The 22,291-nt window shown below is 34.2% G+C and overlaps 1 protein-coding gene across 1 annotated transcript in view; it reads right to left on the reverse strand.

Moving 5' to 3' along the window:
- The window catches only part of LOC117227271 (uncharacterized), a 35,271-nt gene that overhangs the window by 2,114 nt on the left and 10,866 nt on the right, over positions 1 to 22,291 (reverse strand). The window contains exon 3 of the mRNA XM_033482377.2: positions 2,557 to 2,836. Within this exon, the coding sequence (XP_033338268.2) occupies positions 2,557 to 2,836 (280 nt within the window). The remainder of the gene's footprint in view (positions 1 to 2,556; positions 2,837 to 22,291) is intronic.

Genomic DNA, 22,291 nt, shown 5'->3' on the forward strand with positions numbered 1-22,291 from the left:
CGGACAAAATTAATATATGTCAGTGATTTTTCTAAACTATTTATTTTGAAAGTGGCTTAAGTCACTTTACCGTAATGAAAATTGGTGATTTTTTAATGTTTATACGAAATTATCTATACTGAGAAAAATATCTCAGTATCCTGAGATAACAAATACAAGTAAATCTTCTCGAAAGTTTGCATCCATATTTTTAAACGTGTTAAAACACACAAACCCTTAAATATATCGACTTAAAAACAAAGTGACTTATGCCACTTTCAAAATAAACGGCTCAATTACTGTACATATAGTTTCTTTTTAACCACACCTTGTACCACGAGCAGCAGGATTGAAGAAGCGAAATTATTTAGGGAGATCTTCAAATATTCAAGGGCAGACTTTTAAATATTAGGGGTATGATGCACAAGAGAACTATTGCAGACAGCATTAGAACCACGATCGAGCTCGAACAGCAAAAAACATGTCGGAGATCACTTCACACTTCGCTAACGCGGAACAAGAAATATAAATAAAAATAAAATTAAAATAGTAACCTTCACTGTGTGTGCACACCGTATGGAAATTACATACATAGCCAACAACACAACTTTAAATGGATCTCACGTATATTATAGTATTCATTATTTTCGTTTCAAAAATAACTGAATATTGTTTAAACATTTTAAAACAACAGTCAGCACCGCTTCCCTCCAATTAAAACCTACACTTTTTTAAATAACACTGATAGAGGGCGCGTACAGTGATTTGCTTAACAATAAAATTTCGTTGAAGTGTTATAGCAAAGGTTAGTCGTTAGTCGTTAAATCAAATACTAGTAACATACCAAATAAAATTTTGAAAAAATATATTTGTATAGTATTTTATACGCAGAATCCAAATATGTACAACTTAATTTTCCAATTTTCATTTCAGAGTGACAAAAAAATTTTTTTTGTGAAAAAATTATCGGATTGCAAAATCCGTACACAATTTTCTTCACTATCATGTAAACAAATCATAGTAACAATTTCAACTCGAAAACCTCGTCTTTGTTCGAGCTATTTTAATTTTTATAATTCTTTTTATATAATTTTTAATTTTTAATTTTGCACTATAGCTGTATATAAGGTGTTTCTTTTATCCTGCACATTCAAATATCTTCGTTAATTTTGTTTGTATGAAAAAATGTGTCCTAATAAATTTGTTTTTTTTTTTCATTTCTTTCCGAGTTTTAAAGGTCGTCGTCATTTTTTGTGCATTAACACCTATTGTTTATGATACAGAATTGTAGTACGACCTTCAAAACTCGAAAAAAAAATTGATTTTGAAAGTAAGAACCCATCAATCATAATATTCCTACCTTTGAACTAAACAAATTTGTTAGGATTTCTTCGTATAAACAAAATTGACGAAGATATTTGAATGTGCAGAATAAGAGGAACACCCTGTACATTGACACATGATGAATGTTAGAAATGCAAATATTTTGTCAAATCTACTGACGCTGACTTATACTCTATACTATGTAAACATAAGGGAAATGTATAAAACTGATTTCAGTTTGTGAAAGATCTTTCAGTGATCGAGGTGTACTCCGATAATTTCCGTAATTTAGAAAGTTTTCGATCATAAAAATGCGCAGACAGAAGGAAAATAATGAAATAAACCGTAGCAAACAAAGGAAACGATGGCAATATTATCGGGAGAAATAACATACTGCAAACGGACAGCAATAATAATTTCGTCTCACAAAATTCTGGTGATATACAAGGCCTCATCTACGGTGCAGTTAATTAATGTCAAAATCAAAATAACTTGAACAAAAATGAAGTTTTCAAGCCGATATTTGTACTTCGATTTGTGCACGTGATATTGAAGAAAAATGTGTACACATATAATTTCGTATAAAATTGTGTAATCGATCCGATAATTTTTCCATACAAAATATTTGTTTCGTAACTCAAAAACAGAAGTTGGAAAATTAATTTTTATAGAATTCGATACCGAGTAAAAAATACTATAGGTATATATTTTTTCAAAATTTTATTTGGAAAATTACTAGTATATTTGATTTTCAGCTGAATGCCCCCCCCCCCGCCCCTAAGCTTGAATAAACGGGAAACCACGTTCTCCTTGAATCGTTTACTGCCGCATCATAATAAGTAAACAAATAGCGGAGAGTAATAAGTAAACAGCAGTAGGAGTGTGTGGTCCCATTGCTTCAATTTCGCTGCTCGTTGTGGGTCTCGTTGAGCGACCGATTTGCATAATCCTCCGATCTACGAAGCAGCCGGCCGTTCCCGTCTATGGGAGAAGTTTAGGCAAGCCTGGGCAGGAAGTTGGACACAGGGGGGCACGGAGTTCCCCCGGTCTAATTCGCGGGAGGGTATAATTACGTGGACAAGAAAAAGAAGAGCACGGTGCGCGCGTAGCGGCGTGTTACGTCGGTGCGGAAACAGTGTTGCGCAAAAGAACTAACCGGCTCTCGAAAGCATAACAGGAAGAAGCAGGAGGACCGGGGCATTTGCGTAGGGCGAACTATGCATAGCGTGAATCCGTCTGCGGAAAGTGTCTCACCAAACGGTGCAGAAAAGGCCAGAGGTCGGGACTGGTCCACGTTTAACGCCAATCACCCTCAAGCTCGGATAACCGGCCACTCTTAGGTCCAAGTGGGCGCTGTACAGGAAGAGCTGTCCAGGGATTGTCTCGAGCCACTTCGCGTCGGCTAACTTGAACGTATTTAACGTCGTCCCGTACGTTCCATTACCGTCGCACTCCTTGGAGGGTCTGTAATCGAGTGCCAATCTCCGCGCCCAGGAGTAAGCCACGATGCTTCTTGTGCCAGGAGGTTCGCCACCTAGAAAATGTGTCAGGAAAGGTAGTCAGCCTGGGGAGATTGAGACCGAGATAGCCACGTGACACAGACGCGGTATTCTCTACTTATTAACGCGGATGCCGAGGCGTGCGTGCTCGGAGAAATTAATTTCTGATGCCCCCGACGCCACCCGCCGAGAAAAACTTCTGTTGCGTAAGAGGTCAGTGACGCCCGCGCGGATTCGTTTCAGCCATTTACATGGAACGTTCCGTTAGAGCGAATGACACGCTTTGAAAGCATTTCGTGTCAAACGCGTGAACGTTTTAGAGCGAAAGTGTGCTCTATTTGTATATTATTGTTAATAAGAATATGTTAATAAATTGTATAGAAAATTCGTACAAGTAATAATAAAATAATATAATGAAAAATAAAAAAGTAATGATAAAGTAATATATATCTTTGTATGAAAAATAATAATGAAAGATTCGTACAAGTAATAATAAAATAATATAATGAAAAATAAATAAGTAATGATAAATCAAATAAATAAATAATAATAAAGTAATATATATCTTTGTATGAAAAATAATAATGAAAGATTCGTACAAGTAATAATAAAATAATATAATGAAAAATAAATAAGTAATGATAAGTCAAATAAATAAATAATAATAAAGTAATATATCTCTTTGTATGAAAAATAATAATGAAAGATTCGTACAAGTAATAATAAAATAATGTAATGAAAAATAAATAAGTAATGATAAATCAAATAAATAAATAATAATAAAGTAATATATATCTTTGTATGAAAAATAATAATGAAAGATTAAATTAAGTTAAATTAAATATGAAAATAAAAATATTCTACTTAGATCGCAGCAAATCATATCAATACAAAAAATGTCCTTTCTGGATAAGTTCAATAAACGTTGAAAGTAGTATAACAATATATTGAAATTCTTCCAACCTTGTTGCTAGTTCTGTGTTTCCTGTGCTCATTTTTGTTATACGTTCAAAAAATCCGTAGCTCGGTGATAAGCAGAGATTCGAACGAACCTAGTCACAGCTGTCACGAATATTCGTCTTTCGGGGAGTAATCAAATTAGTAAGAGAACTTGAAGTTTGGATAAATGACGCTGCAATTGTACGGTTTCCGAAAAGTTCCCATATTAGCGATTCTAAGTGGAATTATTTTCAGACTAACATTTTATGCGATTAAATAATGCTTATTACCTTCTACATGTCCAGCAACTTCAAAATTGGAGGAATTAATCAAATACAGTACAAATTTTAAATAATAATATATTCATTGAGAAGACAGTATTTTTATGTGTAAAAACTGTCGTCCTTCTTTAAATTATTTTAATGATACTACTCAATATATGTATCTTATATTTGTTTTAACGTGAAGACCAATCTTTTGCGATAGGAAATCACATCTTTTATTAACAAACAATAAGAAATATTTGTTGAAACATTATGCTGAATACGGTAAGAAAAATTTGTTAAATTCTTTACTATTAACCCTTTCGCTCCGAACGACGGATATATCCGTCATCCATATGAACACTCGCGGAGCCGAACGCCGGATATATCCGACATCCACATGATCGCCCTCTGGGGACGAACGCCGGATATATCCGACATGCTGGTAAAATCGCGACCTAATTTTTGGACTGCACCGCCTCTTGTTACTATTGCGTGAATCTTTTGACGAAACAAACAAACGACAGTCCGAAATAAACGACACACCATTCAAGTTATATTTGTTCTACCTGCATTTCCCATTATTATTGTGTTACATGTCATAAAGAGATAGAAAACCGAAAGTACTAACTTTAGGACTAATTATTATGTATTATGTTTTGTATTATGAATATTATGTTTTATTTTATTACTGTATATTATATATTATTTCTTCACTTTTTCCATTGTTAATGAAACTTTTTTTACCTATTAAATAACTTTATATCTTATGCAAAAATTATAACTATATTGTTTTAAAGAAAAATCCCTTTTCTTCCCAAATACACTATCCACGCGCAATGTGCACAATTTCGGCGGGTGGTTCCGTTCAGGAGGGGCGCTATGGCGGACTGAACCGCCGTAGCGAAAGGGTTAATACAGGATATCTTTTTTATTCCACAAACATTCCGTTTTGTGAAATGATGGATTATTTTCAGTATATTTTTCTGCTAATAGTGACATAAAAATCATTTTGCACTTCGTCCCACTTGTCGAGTTATTATTAATTCACAGCTATCAGTATAGTTCACAGAGGTCGTTTGCTTATTTGCAGAAATATGTATGTAGGGTTTTTATTAACAATGGGACCAGTGCACGTTTTTGCTTTGAATCGTTCACGATTTTGGCATAAAATAGCCTCTTCCTTGGGTTGGAGAAGATTCGCCCTAAAGAATATATGAACGATTTCTGAACGAATTCGTTCAATTCTTTCCTAACCTTCACTCTATCGTCTCATTCTTATTACGATGTTAACTTCTGAAAATTGTATGAAATTTAATATAAACGTTCCGTTGGTGGTATTGACATTTTTATGACGTTTTCATTCGTAATTATCGGCTTAACTTTATTCAATCAAATGTCGAATGAATCTTTTGACATTCGAAAGTATTTATACAAACGTAGAACTATGGTCAATTAATTGTTTATATGAGAAAAGTTCTCCTTCCGATTCTCGATTTCTCCAAATTGGTTGGGCGCGCCAATTCCTTTCTCTCCTCTTTCTTGTACTCCTATTCTTCTCGTCCAATGCGATTACTATTGCAATTAAATCTCTCGTCGAAAACGAGAAGTTGTTTTTCATTACTAGGCCGCGGGTCTTTATGCAAAATAACTTACAAGTTATTTCCTTCTTTATTATTATTATTATTATTATTATTTCCTGACTTACAAGTCTCGTTCCTTCTTTAATCATTTTAGTGGTAATATCGAAAGTAGTATATCGATATTACTAAACGCTTTTAATCTTTTTATTGTTACTAATTACACATACGTACAGAAATGCGCATATGTATATACTGATCAGATAATGTGAGATGGTAAGCAGGATCTCGGCAGAAACAGTGGAAAAAAAGAGCGAGCTCATGTGGACGAGACGTGGAAGGATAAGGAGGGATTTCAAGAGATTTGGATACAGTAGTTCCGAGTGGGAAGAGCTTAAGAGTCGGATCGGCATCAATGCATGCATACAATTATTATGCACATGTATTGGATTGGCAACTAAGTAATTGGCGATTTCAGTTATAGATGTCTCTCACTCCCATTTTTATGATATCTGTAAATATAATGTTATAAAACTATTATTATTATTATTATTATTATTATTATCATTATTATTGTCATTGTCATTGTCATTGTCATTGTCATTGTCATTGTCATGGTCATGGTCATTGTCATTGTCATTGTCATTGTCATTGCCATTGCCATTGCCATTGCCATTGCCATTGCCATTGCCATTGCCATTGTCATTGTCATTGTCATTGTCATTGTCATTGTCATTGTCATTGTCATTGTCATTGTCATTGTCATTGTCATTATTATTATTATTATTATTATTATTATTATTATTATTATTATTATTATTATTATTATTATTATTATATTTTTTATTATCCGTGGATGTTAGCAACTGGACAAATTGAATGCAGCGGTCAAGGAAAAGCGACCAGAATTGGCCGCACACGTCTTTGTCCACTCGGCAAAAATTGATGGATATTGGTTGGGAATTGATGTTACACCCACCATATAGCCCTGATCTCGCGCCATCGGATTACCACTTATTTCGATCCCTGGTCAACTCCCTTCGTGGTAAAACTTTTAATGATGATGACGCTGTAAAATCTCACTTAACTCAGTTTTTGGCCGAAAAGGATCAGACTTTCTACGAGCGTGGAATTTTCAAGTTGTCAGAGAGATGGCAAAAGGTCATCGAACAAAATGGAAAATACATTACAGATTAAACTTCGTTTCAAGTAAAAAAAAATTTTTATTTCATTGAACAAATCGGCAATTACTTAGTTGCCAACCCAATATATGAAACGGTAAATGTATACTGAACCACCGCGACGATGCAACCTTGCGTTTATATCCAAATAAAGAAGTTTATGTATAGAAGGTATCATTTTCGGCTCGGACTCGTCCGTGCACATTCTGTGTAAATGGACCTTAAAGATCAGGATTAGATTACTCGAGGTTCGAAGAATTGCATGTTTTCGTACAGAGTTATTGGTTTTTTTATTTAATTATCAAGTATCATTTATGACAATTATGTGTGAAATATGATATCTGTCAAATGACCACCACGACCACATTTACAGACATCAATTCGAATATCAAAATTTTCGACGACATTTTGGCACATTTCCTCGTTTAATTCACCAATTTTTTTTATAATGTCGTTTTCTTAGGTCATGAATTGTTGCTGCTTTGTTAGCATAAACTTTGCTTTTCAAATAACCCCGAAGAAAAAAGACCAATCGAGTCGAATATAATACATAATACATAATATAATACATAACCAGGCGGCCAATTCACATCATCTTCTCTTGAAATTAATCGACCATTGAATTTCGATCGCAGTAATGTGATGTTACCACGCATTATTTGTGGCGTAGCTCCGTCCTCTTGAAAGTAAACGTTGCTCATGTCGATTCCATTTAATTTCAGCCATAAATAATCAATAACCATTTCATTGTAACATGCACCATTCACATCAAACAGTAACCTTTTTCTTGATGAAGTGATTTTTCTTGAATGGCTCTTGGACTTTCATCTCCCCATATGCGACAATTGTGCTAATCGACGTGTCCATCCAATGTGAAACGAGCTTCATCGCTGAAGATAATGTTGTGTGAAAACAATACATCAATTGAACGATGTTCTAACAACAAATCAGCGAAATTTCTGCGTTGCAAATGGTTACGTTCTTTTAATGTAAATTGAATTTTGTAAGCATGCAAATGCAAATCTTTATGCAAAATTCGCCGCCAACTGCCATAAGAAATGTTCAATTCTCAAAAACAACGTGGAATTGATGTTGATGGTTCATTTAGCAATACTTTCACGAACGGGAGCAATGTTCTCATTCGAACGGGCTGTTTCTGGTCTGACAGATTCTGGTTCACCGCGAACCAGAAGGTCCAGTTTTATCAGATTTTTTAATCAAATTTCGAATTGTTTGCTCAGATGGACGATTACGTATACCGAAAAAGTCACGTAATTTACGATAGGCATTTTTTATCGAACATTGATTTTTCAGATACATTTTAATAACTTTAACACGCTCTTCAATCGTGTACGACTCCGTCGTTAAAATTGCCTATCATTGAAGGTTGAAAGGAACCGAAAGTGACAGAAAACAAAAATATGGAGTTTCACAATTATTCTACATTCAACATCCTAAAGTTACTTTTGGATAACCCTGTAGCTTTGGGCCTATTTTGTGACGGTTATTTGGTCGATGAAGAAGAAGACACCTACGTCTCATTCAATCGGGCGATTAGAAAGGCTGTCTGAAGACATCTTGGTTCCACAACCGGATGGAAGCATTGCGTCATCGGTCGAAGCCGGACGCGGTACACCATGAATACTATAGCGTGCCGTTTGACGAACGTGGCTTGTACGAATCCTCCTTGGCACACACAAACCAAGCAATTTCCTCGACTTCTGTCCCAGTCCCAGACTACGAGCGTCACTGACCTCGGCCCACCGTCGATTAGTTACATATACAGAATTTCAATTGCCTCGTCCGCGTTAATTGGCCTCTAATAGCGAATGGCGATTCGCTTGCGTACCGAAGGGAAAACTCGTTCTTCCGCGGGGAGTCACGAACGGCCGAGAGTCACGACCACGATGCCCCTGCCATATTTTCGTTTCTTTCTTTCCCGGCCGCCACCGCGATCGATGCGTTTAATGAATACGCCTGTGAATTACGCGAGTTACGCACGCATGCCCTCACGCCGCATATGTAATACATATGCAAATTCACCGTTTGACGATTTCAGGTTCTGCAACAGCCGGCCTCCTGGCTCGATTCAAGGCCGGTCGTGATCGTTTTCGTTAATTCAATATCCGAACATATCGATGCTTCGAATCGAATAAAATCCCAGTTGGAAAAATCGCCTCTGTTTCATTTTCGCGCGGTGATTTTACTCGGGCGAACGTCTCTCTGTTGCGGTGTTCCAGGGCTAGAGGAACTAGACACTCCAATTTTATTGGGTTGGCGACTAAGTAATTGCCGATTTCAGTTATAGATGTCTCTCACTCCCATTTTTATGATATCCGTAAATGTTATATTATAAAAATATTATTATTATTATTATTATGTTATTTTTTATTATCCGTGAATGTTAGCAATTGGACAAATTGAATGCAGCGGTCAAGGAAAAGCGACCAGAATTGGTCAATCGTAAAGGTGTCATTTTCCACCAGAACAATGCTAGGCTGCACACGTCTTTGTCCACTCGGCAAAAATTGATGGATATTGGTTGGGAATTGATGTTACACCCACCATATGGACCGTTTATTTTGAAAGTGGTGTAAGTCCTTTTTTAAAAAAAAAATGACATATGACGTAATTTATGCTTTATTTAGTGTAAACTTTTTGTTTATAACTAGTTAGTAGTTAATATCTTAAAAAATGCCAATGCTTTGTTCAATTTAAAATTGACCGGTAAAAGAAATTGCATAACCATTGATTATGAAAGTGGTGTAAGTCCAATTTCCATAGACAGGTGGCGGGGTTAGTGGCCACCGGTGGCTTCACAATTGCTTTATTTGTTATTTATATTGTTTTATTTTCGTGCCAGAAGTTACTATTTTAGGTTACTTATTTTATTTTCCTCCAACAATGGATAATTTCATATTCACATCAGATAGTGATATAGGTAAGAAGAAACAGTAAATCAATGTTATTTTATGACAATTGAAAATAGTTATTTTATTTTATTTTAAATAAATTTACATGGAAATAAGACCCATGAATATAAACAAAAGAATAATCTTAGAATCGGAGGATGAAGATAATTCTACTATGAAAAATAAATTAATGAAGCGTAAAAAGAGAAGAAGAATTATAGAGATAGAATTTTCATCAGATGAGGATATTGTTACTGAGAACTTGGATTCGGTAAAAGAAAATAAAGGAAAATATACGCAACGAATAAACAAAATTAAGCGAAATGCCGGACAAGAGTACTTTACAAAAAAAGGAAAATTCATTCCAGCAAAAAAAGAAAGTGATATTTGTTATTTCAAAATTGAAATTAAATGATATTTACAATTGACTAATTATGAAAGTGGTGCAAGTCCATTTGCAGCCTGGAAATTGTATATTATTTTAGTTAAATTCGCCTAAAAGAAATTTATATAATCAAATTACATATTGATAAATTAGTACAAACATTCCCAGACTTTACATAATTAACCTACATTTTTTAATTGTCAGATCTGTTAACATTCAATTTTCTCGAAACGAAAGAAAGTGGACTTGCACCACTTTCAAAATAAACGGTTCATATAGCCCTGATCTCGCGGCATCGGATTACCACTTATTTCGATCCCTGGACAACTCCCTTCGTGGTAAAACTTTTAATAATGATGACGCGCTGTAAAATCTCACTTAACTCAGTTTTTGGCCGAAAAGGATCAGACTTTCTACGAGCGTGGAATTTTCAAGTTGTCAGAGAGATGGCTAAAGGTCATCGAACAAAATGGGAAATACATTACAGATTAAACTTCATTCCAAGTAAAAAAAAATTTTTATTTCATTGAACGAATCGGCAATTACTTAGTTGCCAACCCAATAATTTTTTTCAATTTTAAAGAATGCTCTTTAATCCTTAATATGAATTTTCTAGATGACAGCACAAATCAGCGGTGGGAATATTTGAGCCTGGTTTCCATATGCACTAAAAGTGGACGTGAAGCTCAGTTTCTAGTGACTATGAAAGGGTTATACCGCGTGTACCCAGTCCTGCGCGTCACTGTAACTGTACAGATAACAAATGAACTCAATTTCGTATACTATTAACAACTTGACAAGTTTTCGAATATTTCAACACATCGTGCATCCGATCCATCAATTTCGTACGGAAAGCTCTAAACCCTGAACAACTCGCACATCAATTAACTTCGGCTTCAACTTATATAGATGCTCGTAACTTAGAAGTTTTTCTTTGTTGCAGTTACGGAATTTCAGTGATATAGTAAATGGTGAGATATTGCAAGCTCGCACTGTTTCACATGAAACTGTAACGTTTTAGATTAAAGTACGTAGCTGATGTCGCAGACAGCAGATCTCACAAAACGATTTTATAGGTAGCGATGTCCTTGAGAACCAATGGAACTGCCTGTTAAATGGTTATATCCTTGCCGTTGTTTAATAGTTGGTCGTTCCTGCATCGAATTCTTAATTAAAATTTTAAATCAGGCAACGCCGTTACGAGATTAATTCTACCATAAAGTAATTATGGTTTCCTTTTCTATTCAAAGGGACAAATTTTGCAAAAGCTAGTTGAATGTTTAAAACTATCATATGCAGGGCAGTATGACAGACGGTAATTAATTTTAGTACGACTATATACTGTCGGTAAAAAAACATAGGGAAAAGTTATTTTTAATAATTTAAAATGGTTGTAATGATAAAAAAATTTTAAAATGATGTTTCTTCAACTTCTGAGTCCAGAACGAAAATTTCAAAAATGCATTTAGTACATCTCTTGTATGCATATTGAAAATTTCGTTGAAATCGGTTAACGTTGTTATGATCTATGAGCAATCGGTTTTTTAACAACTTTCGACCGATAACTGCAAAAATATCTGAAAATTTTGACATTTCAATGAAGCTTTCAGCAGATGTATAAGGTGTCGAGATCTACAAAATGCATTAAAGACATAGAAAAAGTTGAGAAAATATTATTTTTTAATTTTTATATCATTCCAATCAATTGCAATTTTTGATGCCGATTTTTTAGACATTCTCTAGTATCTAATAGACTACTCTCGCTATCATCTAAAAACAAATTCGAGTTGCCTGGTCCGATTTTAAAAAAGTTGATTCCGTTTTAAAATGTATTCGAGCCACAAAAGTATTTATGCGTCTTTTAACTTTTAACACTACAGTGCTGGACAAAATAATAAGACATGCGAGATATTCTGTAATTGTAATTGATATCGCATACGATATCTATAGTGAATATATGTATAAAATCTTAAGCATTCCTGTTATACAACAAAACAAACTACTCATCAAAACTACAACAAAAAACTTGTGTTACATTTAGCAATTGTTTTCATATTGTCTTTATTCGTTTTTGGTGTAAACTAATTACATTTGATACTTTTCATGGATTTGTTGATGCTACTATATTGTCACGCATTCGTACAAATGAGTCTTCGTAAATCACCTAAACATTTTCAATAATATTTAAGTCAGGAAAACGTACGAGCTAGTTCAAAAAACTTTGATATTTCTTAAAGAAAAAAATTGTTGCACGGAATTTTATAATATGAATCGTAGCATTATCATACTAAAAAATGCAAATTAGTTTAATTGGTATGCTATCGTCTCAATATATTAGAACTATTAGAACTATTGACACGGCCCGACAAAAAGTTTATTTGCGTTTTTCCGTAATTGCCAATGCCAACCCACATCGTGACACTACTACCGTCCATTTGGCAGCTGCTTAAATGCAGCTTTGCCTTTCTCAAGTCGTGGAAGAAGTAATGCCACCATCGGGACCATCCAGATTAAATTTCTTGTCGCCATTGGAAAATGACTTTTTATCACTCTTTCATTTAGCGAACATGTTCGCAAGCGACTTTTAGCTTGCACTGTTTCGCGATTCAAGACAAGCTGTTGCTTTAAGTTTTTGCGTTTCATGTACGTCCTTTCCTGTAAAAATCTCCATTTCTTGAACTAGTTTTTAGTCCTGCATCCTCCGAAATTTGTTTTGAGGGGCCTTTAAAATTTGAAGCAATTGATGTGAAATTCGTCCCGAGCAGATAAAGCACTCGGTATTCTTCTTCTTTTTGTTTCTCCATAAGCTTTTTCAGTACTGTTAGCCTCTTGCCATGCTTTGACGAGTCAAACGTTAAATTTGTTGTTACGTACAGAACTAGCCCGTTAGTAAAAATACATATTTTCAATATTCAATATTTTCAATATTCAATATTTTCAATATTCAATATTTTCAATATTCAATGTTTTCAATATTCAATATTTTCAATATTCAATGTTTTCAATATTCAATGTTTTCAATATTCAATCTTTTCAATATTCAATATTTTCAATATTCAATGTTTTCAATATTCAATATTTTCAATATTCAATATTTTCAATGTTCAATATTTTCAATATTCAATATTCTCAATATTCGATATTTTCAATATTCGATATTTTCAATATTCAATATTTTCAATATTCAATGTTTTCAATATTCAATATTTTCAATATTCAATATTTTCAATATTCAATATTTTCAATATTCAATATTTTCAATATTCAATATTTTCAATATACAATATTTTCAATATTCAATATTTTCAATATTCAATGTTTTCAATATTCAATATTTTCAATATTCAATGTTTTCAATATTCAATGTTTTCAATATTCAATCTTTTCAATATTCAATATTTTCAATATTCAATATTTTCAATATTCAATATTTTCAATGTTCAATATTTTCAATAATATTTAATATATAAAGTTTATGGTTACTATTTTGTAGGATATCCACGTGCATTTTCATCACATTGTAGTCGCCGAGGAATTTTCGTAAAATTAGGGTGTTATTTTTTTACCATTCTTCTCGTAAAGCTTTCTTTAGACTTTCTTTATTTCTAATATTATGAAATCAAATTTTATTTTCCAATTCATTTGTGTTCGAAGTACTTCAGGGCAGTTATATAATAATCAACCTGTTACCTCGTAAGAATTCTGCTTCGGATCGTTGTTCGTGTAAAATTTTAAATTATTTAATAGCCTCATTTTCTCAGCACTTTGCTTTAAGTTTGAACCAAAAATGTTAAATTTGGATTCGTCCGTAAAAATTACGGTTTTCCAAAAAGTATAATCTTCTTTGATGTATTTTCTTGCAAATTCGCGTCTCTTCTTTTTATTCTGCAAACTTATCAATGGCTTCTTCCGTTCAATTCTACTATAATTTTTTTTTCTTAGCACTCTTCTAATGGCCGATTCACTTACTGTTATATTTAAATATTTTTGAACATCTGATGTCAATTTGGGAGCACTTATTGTCGGATCATTTTTAATTTTTCGAACAATCCATCCCTCATTCGTTGCATTCAGTTTTCTTTGTGTCGATTCCGATGAATAATTTCACTGATTTCATTATAACTTTTTCCATTTTTATAATGGTACATTATCAATTCACGTTCCGTTAACACGTTTAGCGCCAACAATCAACTAGTAAAATTTCCTCAAAGCCAAAGCAATTTAATTAATCAAACCGAAACTAGAAAGTTAAAATTTTTATCACAATGGATGTCGTTGAAACTCTTTCGCATCCGAAACATCCTAGTCAAATTCAATTCGTTCGAACATATTACAGTGAAAATGAATTTTCTAAAATTGGTCAAAAATTAGTATCACCCATACGTGACCGACGCGGCGCTTATTAACGTATTAATGGTAGTTCGTCGCATTTTCTTTATTTTTTGGAAAACAGACCAATCAACACATATAAACGACAATTACAGAAAACAATAATTGATCTATACTTTTATGGGGAATTCACCGGTTTTACAGTGTTACCTACAAGTGTACGATTTTTAGGGGCTAGTTCTATACGTAATGATAAATTTTATTTAATTTGCTAATAATTATATTGAAAGTATTTTTGTACCGTTGTTATATGTTAACCCTAGAAAGATAACCATATGACAACGTACGTAAAAGATAACCATACGCTTCAGAGGCGCATGCTTTTCTAAGGCGTCAATTTTATACTAACAATGGATATTTATTTAAGTTAATCTAGTCATTTTAAAGGTTTGGCATTATTGTAAAAATAAAATGCATTTATATTATATTTTTTTATATTTTCAGTAATTTTAAACTTAAATCACTAGACCTCTATGAAAAATTAACAAAAATCAACAGTCTTCGCAGGCGCCTCTGCGACGTAGGTTATCTTTCTCGGGTTAAATAAGGAAGTATTGAACTACATGTCTGTATATGCTTTTTAGTCATTTCCTACGATTATCACGTTTTGTAAGTGAAAATCGACTGAATTCCTAGGTGTACGATTTTAAGTGGCAGTCATTGTATATGTATTTATGTTCATCACATATTATGCGATGCATCCGACCATACATACGTATACATATTGTAAAGGATATGCGGAAGAGCTAGAGAGTAAGATGTGTGTGTTATGATTTATGTTATGACTTACAATCGTCTGTGAAACTACCAAATCGAGGACGCGCGAATCTCGTTGGCCGAAATATGCTAGGACGCAATAGCGTTGTTAACATGATCAAGCCAAGCGTGTGAAGGTAGGCGCTATGTGTTTACTTTAGGCCGCTAAACAAACTTCACAATCAGAGAAATCACCTCCAGGGAAATGATGGTAACAAGCGTGCACGGAGGGACTAAAAAGTCAATATCCGGAGCCGCCAGACTACTAGAAGAGCCACGAGATTCAGAAAGCGACGAATAAAGAGAGAATGTAATTTGAGAAGAAAACAAACTCCAGGCCGAAAGAAATAGTCGAATTAAGGGGGTCTCGATTTTTTGATATATCTTTGAAGACTTGTTGCAATGAATCATTAATACTTTGCGTTTTGGGATTAATAGGGTTGATTTAAATAAATTTTCGTTGGGAAAGATGGAAAAATGCCAGTGTCCATGATTGCGACTTTCCCTTAACCTGTCACAGCTATGACAGGAATTAAATAAAAAAAAACTATCGATAAGTAAAAATTCACGATTCTCTGAGCTTAAATTTATCAATTTTTTCACGTACGTTTTTAATTATATGAGTGTGAAAATGAACTTTTTAATGATCCTAGTTCGAACCATAGCCATAGGAATACTGAATCCAGTAATTTCTCCCTAATTCGCGCTTAAGTTGCGCACAAAAATGGACAGTTTAGGAAGAAGAGATAGGATTATTCGAGCCTTACTCCTAGTTTTTATAGTTGTTGACAATCTGTAACTATAAAAACAAGTTGCAAGCCTCGAATAATCGTATCTCCTCTTCCCAAATTGTCCATTTTCGTGTACAAGCTGAGCGTCAATTACGGAGAATTTATTGTACTTCTGTATTTATTCGTAGTCGAATATTTTCTGGCAAAAATCGTACAATTCGACAAACTGAAAGCATCTTATAATTTCGTTCGGACAATACCACAGTTCGTTATTTATATTATATTTCTTTCTGAAACGTGATATAACATGAAAGCTTAAGATTTTGTATACTTGTTACCGTGAATGACCGAAATTGGAGAATGTCGACTTTCACCGATGAATGTCAACAGATACGAAATCCGTCGGTGAAAGATCGAATATTTCATTACATTGTTGTACATTCGGACCCTCTCCGGTGTGTGTCGACAATCACAGATATGCTCCGGTGGAGGTCCAAAACCTGTCATTGCAAAAGGAAGTGTTCCACAAATAAATGCAGTTGTAAAAGCAAGGGACTCTTGTGCAATTCAAAGTGTCATAATAGTTTAAGTTGTTGTCATAAATAAGATTTGAATCACATAAGTAAGTAATTTTTTTATTACTATTATTTTCTTTTCTCATGTAGAATGTACCGTGTATTTTAAATTCTTGGTCATTCCTTTCAGAAAGAGGGGCGAAAAAGTTACGCCACCCTTGTGGCGTTTTATAGCGACTGAATTACGGAGAAGAAAATATAAATCTCCAACATGTTCAACATTCACCATTAGTGCATGGCGAATGTCAACATTTACCGGTGTAAGTCAGAAATAAGGGTATTTAGCAAATATTTCGGACATACACCAAGCGACTATGTGAATGTTGACATTCACCGGTGAAAGTCGACATTCTCCATTCTTTCGGTGTTCCACTGTAACATACTCATTCCGAAGATAGTATGCGGTATCCACAGTTTGCAAAGTTAATGTTCTCTATGCTCAAAAAGGAACACCTACGACATACAGCAGGACATGTAAATGTATTCTTACATCTTTGAAAACGGAGTAACTCCTTTATAATTGGACCGAGCGAACTGGTCCAATTATCTTCTTCTGGGATGATACAAGGATTAGTTTACGAGACAATGTGGCTAAGAAATCCTTTTTAAAAATTGCAATTCGTTGGAATGACAAGAAAAAAAATGTAAAACAATCTCGTTTCTAACTTCTTTCTCAGAACCTATAAAAAAAATTTTTAAAGTGCGTTTTGTAAATCTCGGTTACCTGTATGCCTGCTGAAAATTTCATCGAAATCGGTTGACCTTGATATGAGTTTCAATCTCGAAGACAAGAGTTTCAGTCATTAAAAGATGTCGGTTTCTCGAGATTTCTTGCAGTAATCGGATGAAAGTTGTGAAAAACTGTGATTTTCGCTAACTTTGATATTAAATGATTTTGATTCTGTTCGAATTTGTAAATTTATATAAAAATTTGTTTAGTCAATGTCTGATAAATTAGTCCCTCTATCATCTGTAAATACTTAAATCGTGTGTCCCAAATACGTGTAAAGAAATTCACTGTATAACATAGGTGTCCCAGTTTCTGTGCCTGTTCCAATTTCCGTGCCTCCGGAATGAAAATGTAAACAAAAAGAACAGTTTTATACGGAAATTGATATCTCTCCCTGAATCTTACATGTTGATAGGTAAACATGAAAAAATATAGATCATCAATTTATATATAAAAATTTTTCTTTTTCCATACGTTTTTTTAATCCGGCGGAACAGAAATTGCGATAGACACGGAAATTGCGATAGACACCGCCGAGCGGTGTCGAGTGTTCTTTTAATTGCAAAAGTTCACGACATTAACAGACGTTTGTCGGGGGTCGTATCAAGTTCCATCTTCAGTTTCGTCGCTTTCAATTATTATATATTTCAATCAATTATTACATCTGTGTTATTTTATATTGTCAATTTGCATTATGTGTATATTCCTGTTGATCTGACATGTGTGATACAATATATTGCAAAAATATCATATACAAGTGCAATTAGAAAATTCAGAATAACGATATGTCGATATATATTCAGTAAAAAAGTCTCCGTATACCTTTTGGAATGTAATAACTTTTTGGAACTGCACTAATTGACTTAAATTTTTTTTAGATGAAAAAGGGATTAGTATGCTAGATGGAATGTAATAACTTTTTGGAACTGCACTAATTGACTTGAATCTTTTTTAGATGATAAAGGGATTAGTATACTAGATGGAATGTAATAACTTTTTGGAATTGCACTAATTGACTTGAATTTTTTTTAGATGATAAGGGGATTAGTATGCTAGATAGAATGTAATAACTTTTTGGAACTGCACTAATTGACTTGAATCTTTTTTAGATGAAAAAGGGGTTAGTATGCTAGATGGAATGTAATAACTTTTTGGAACTGCACTAATTGACTTGAATTTTGTTTAGATGATAAAGGGATTAGTATACTAGATGGAATGTAATAACTTTTTGGAATTGCACTAATTGACTTGAATTTTTTTTAGATGATAAGGGGATTAGTATGCTAGATGGAATGTAATAACATTTTGGAACTGCACTAATTGACTTGAATTTTTTTTAGATGATAAAGGGATTAGTATACTAGATAATGGCTAAAATGTTCTTTTTAAATTTTGCTATTACTTGGAATGACAAAAAAATTTTAAAAGAAACTCTCGTTTTTTAACTTTTTTATCCGAGCCTGCAGCGAAAATTTAAAAAAATGTCTTTCGAAGATCTCGGCAACATAAATGCATGCTGAAAATGTTATCGAAATCGGTTAACATTCATAGAAATTACAACGAATTAAAGATGACAAAAATCGCAAAAATCTTTTAGTTTTATAAAATTTCCAACGCCTATAGCTCGTCTCAAATAAAAGAGTTAAAAAAGCCGAGAATTTTTTCTTTTTCTTCTTTGTCTCTCTCTCTCTCTCTCTCTCATTCGATATAATAATACAATCGAAAAAAAAGCATTTTAGTCATTGTCTAGTATACTAGTCCCGCTATCATCTAAAAAAAATTCAAGTCATTTAGTGCATTCTTAACAAAGTTATTGTGTTTCAAATGCTTTACGGAAACTTTTTTGACTGAGCGTACGTATTGTTGTTTAGCACTGCTTTGAAAGCTCGATAGTCCGTTCCAGAAAATTCCGAGTCTCATTCCGTTGTTTCATTTCCCCCGTCTGTTCGGAAACCGTATTTACCTTCGCGAGAGCTATTAACGGTAGCATAATTTTCAGGTACAAACACGGCTAATCTCCCGGGGCCAATTAAACCCGTGGTAACCATAAGCGCGCCGCGGCCGCTGGAAGAGGGTTCACGCGGTCGGATTAATCCCGCGTCTCTCCCGTGTAAAACAATTTGTTCCGTTCGAGCGAAACGCCGATCATCAAGCGATCGTCTGTGTGCATTCACGTGTATGCGTAGTGTTGTCGTTAAAAGTGGTGTCTACGGTTGACCTAACGACCGCGTATTACGTGATACGCGGCTGCATGGTATCCGTGCCCTTTAGCAGGCCGCCGCTTCCTGCTTTCCCTCTTCGATGCCACGGTTCGCCAGCTTTACGAGAAAGTAAAACGCAGCGCCGCGCGAAGCCCCGGCCGCGCAATTCGAATACGCGGATTAATGGACACGCTCGAAAAACGACGGCGTAAAGCTTAGTTAGGAAGCATCCGCATTTCCCGGACGGTTACCTCTCATAATTCCTGCGAAATCCACCGCCATATTGGGGAACGTCGGGGAGCTGTACTTCCGCACAGTGAGACGGAACGACCTAACATCGATCAACAATCTGTGACTTTGCTGGTTGCTTTATATTCAAGGTGAGTCGCCTAACATTTTCATCTGGTACGTCTCCGGTGATTTCTCACGGTTTAACAACCAACTCGACGACCTCAGGAACGCCGACAAATAGAAGTAATTTATTTAATGAAACAGAAAGCCAACGTTTAAGATGTATTAACACTAAATTTACGGACTGAGCTAATTTGACTCATTTACCGGCGGTATTTACACTCGTACACGAAAGTATTCGAACGCTTACGTTTCTAACATTCAATTAATAAAATATATGTGTTAAACTGAAGTATTTGATGTAATATGACACATATAACAAGGGATGGGTTTTAAGACTGCGTAAGCAAAATTAGAAAATACTTCTACAATATATAGCGTTTTTGCAGTACATTTATTGTAAACACGTACCAGAAATGGCTCACAAAAGTATTCGAACGAAACAATTAATAGTTACTTTAATTGAACGATTAAAGGTTTTAATAGGAAGTTGATCCACATTTTGCTTTTATAACAGCCCTAAATCTGTTTTTCATTGAGTGGACCAACTTAGAAGTAACATTTGCATCTATTCATTGCCATATTTCAATAATATTTCGTTTTAACACTTCTTTCGAAGTAATAACCGTATTTCTTAATCATCTTTCTACTTCTTCCCATAAATGTTCAATGCGGTTTAAATCGGGACTTTGCGGAGGATGTGGCACCACGTGTGGAACATTATACAATACCCATTCTTTGATTATTTTAGCGGTATGCTTCGGATCATTGTCAGACTGAAACCAATAATCGCTAGGTAAATTCAATTTTGATACACTGCTTTTTAAATTTTCCTGCAAAATTTTTAAGTATTTCGTTTTGTCCATTATCCCATCAATGAGCACAAGGCTTTCCACTCCACTAGATGTCATGCAGCCTCAAACTAATACAGATCCATCATTATGTTTTATAGTCGGCCGTAGATTTCGCGGTTCTAATTCTGTGTGATCCAAGAAGATAAAAAATTAGTGGACATATAACCTTGACACGTGAGGTTATATTATGAATGATCAAAAATAAAGGTAATGACATATATGTAAGAGCTTATTTATTATGTAGATGTGTTTATTGAAGTTTAGCAAACAGAAGAAAATACATGAAATGCAAACTAATTCCTATATAGATACAAGATTATATAAAAGAACGAAATGTTTAATGTAACTGAAGGCGGAAAGTATGCACATCTTACATTATTGTAAATTTTTTAGTATGAAGTTTGATATCCTTTGACTGTCATTACTTATAAAAGGGGACTTGGCATACTTCTAATTAATTTTTTCAGCACAATGGAGCTTAATTCATTCCGTTTATTCTTCAATGCTTCTATAAATTTTGATTTTGTGTATCTTTTAGTTATAGTTATTCAACGATTTAATTCTTCCCATAAGTACTCGATTGGGTTCAAACCAGGGCTTTGAGGTGGCCATGGAAGCAAATTTATATTGTTGATTTCAAGAAGTTCTTTTGCAACCTATGAAGTGTGCTTTGAATCGTTGTTTTGACGAAAGACGAACGACCTATTTCTTTCAAATTTATGCATCGAAGAAAACAAATTCTTTTGTAATAATTCAACATACTTGGAGCCGGTCAATTCGATTGTTATTACAACGGCTCCATATTATAATGGAGCAACCTTCATGTTTCATGGTTCGAGTCACAAGCGTTGGTTTATCCCGAGAAAGATAACCTACGTCGCAGAGGCGCCTGCGAAATAAACAACTGACTGCACCGTGGATGACGCAAAGACTGGAAGCACCCACTTTGCCAAGGCATGTGCGAAGCAACATTGAAAATATTCTTCCAAAATCTGCTGTACAGGCTTCCACAGATGATGAAGAAGAACCCTCGGCCAAAAAAGGCGTTATTGCAGTCTTTGCACGTCTAAAAAGAAAAGAATGTCAAAGATGACCTGTGCCAAATGCAAAAAGACAGTTTGTGGTGAACACAAGAAAGACGTTTGTCATGACTGTCTCTAAAGAAATTTTTTATAATATTATAGTTTTTTTTACACTGATTATATTATAGTCTACTAGTTTGTAAGGATAAAACACTATTTTTTGTGATATTTTACGGGATTTGTTCCCATAAACCGAAGACTGTTGATTTTTGTTAATTTTTCATAGAGGTCTAGTGATTTAAGTTTAAAATTACTTAAAATATAAAAAAATATAATATAAATGCATTTTATTTTTACAATAATGCCAAACCTTTAAAATGACTAGATTAACTTAAATAAATATCCATTGTTAGTATAAAATTGACGCCTTAGAAAAGCATGCGCCTCTGAAGCGTATCGTTATCTTTTACGTACGTTGTCATATGGTTATCTTTCTAGGGTTAACACTAAACCTACCGCGGTCAAAGTGACCGCTTTCTTATTTTGCAATTCTGCAAAGTTCCGAGACTCTTTCGTGGAAAACGCTTGAATTAGTTATATTATTGGAGCAAGTTTTATAAT

This window comes from Megalopta genalis, chromosome 16 (assembly GCF_051020955.1).
Source record: "Megalopta genalis isolate 19385.01 chromosome 16, iyMegGena1_principal, whole genome shotgun sequence".
Classification (NCBI taxonomy): domain Eukaryota; kingdom Metazoa; phylum Arthropoda; class Insecta; order Hymenoptera; family Halictidae; genus Megalopta; species Megalopta genalis.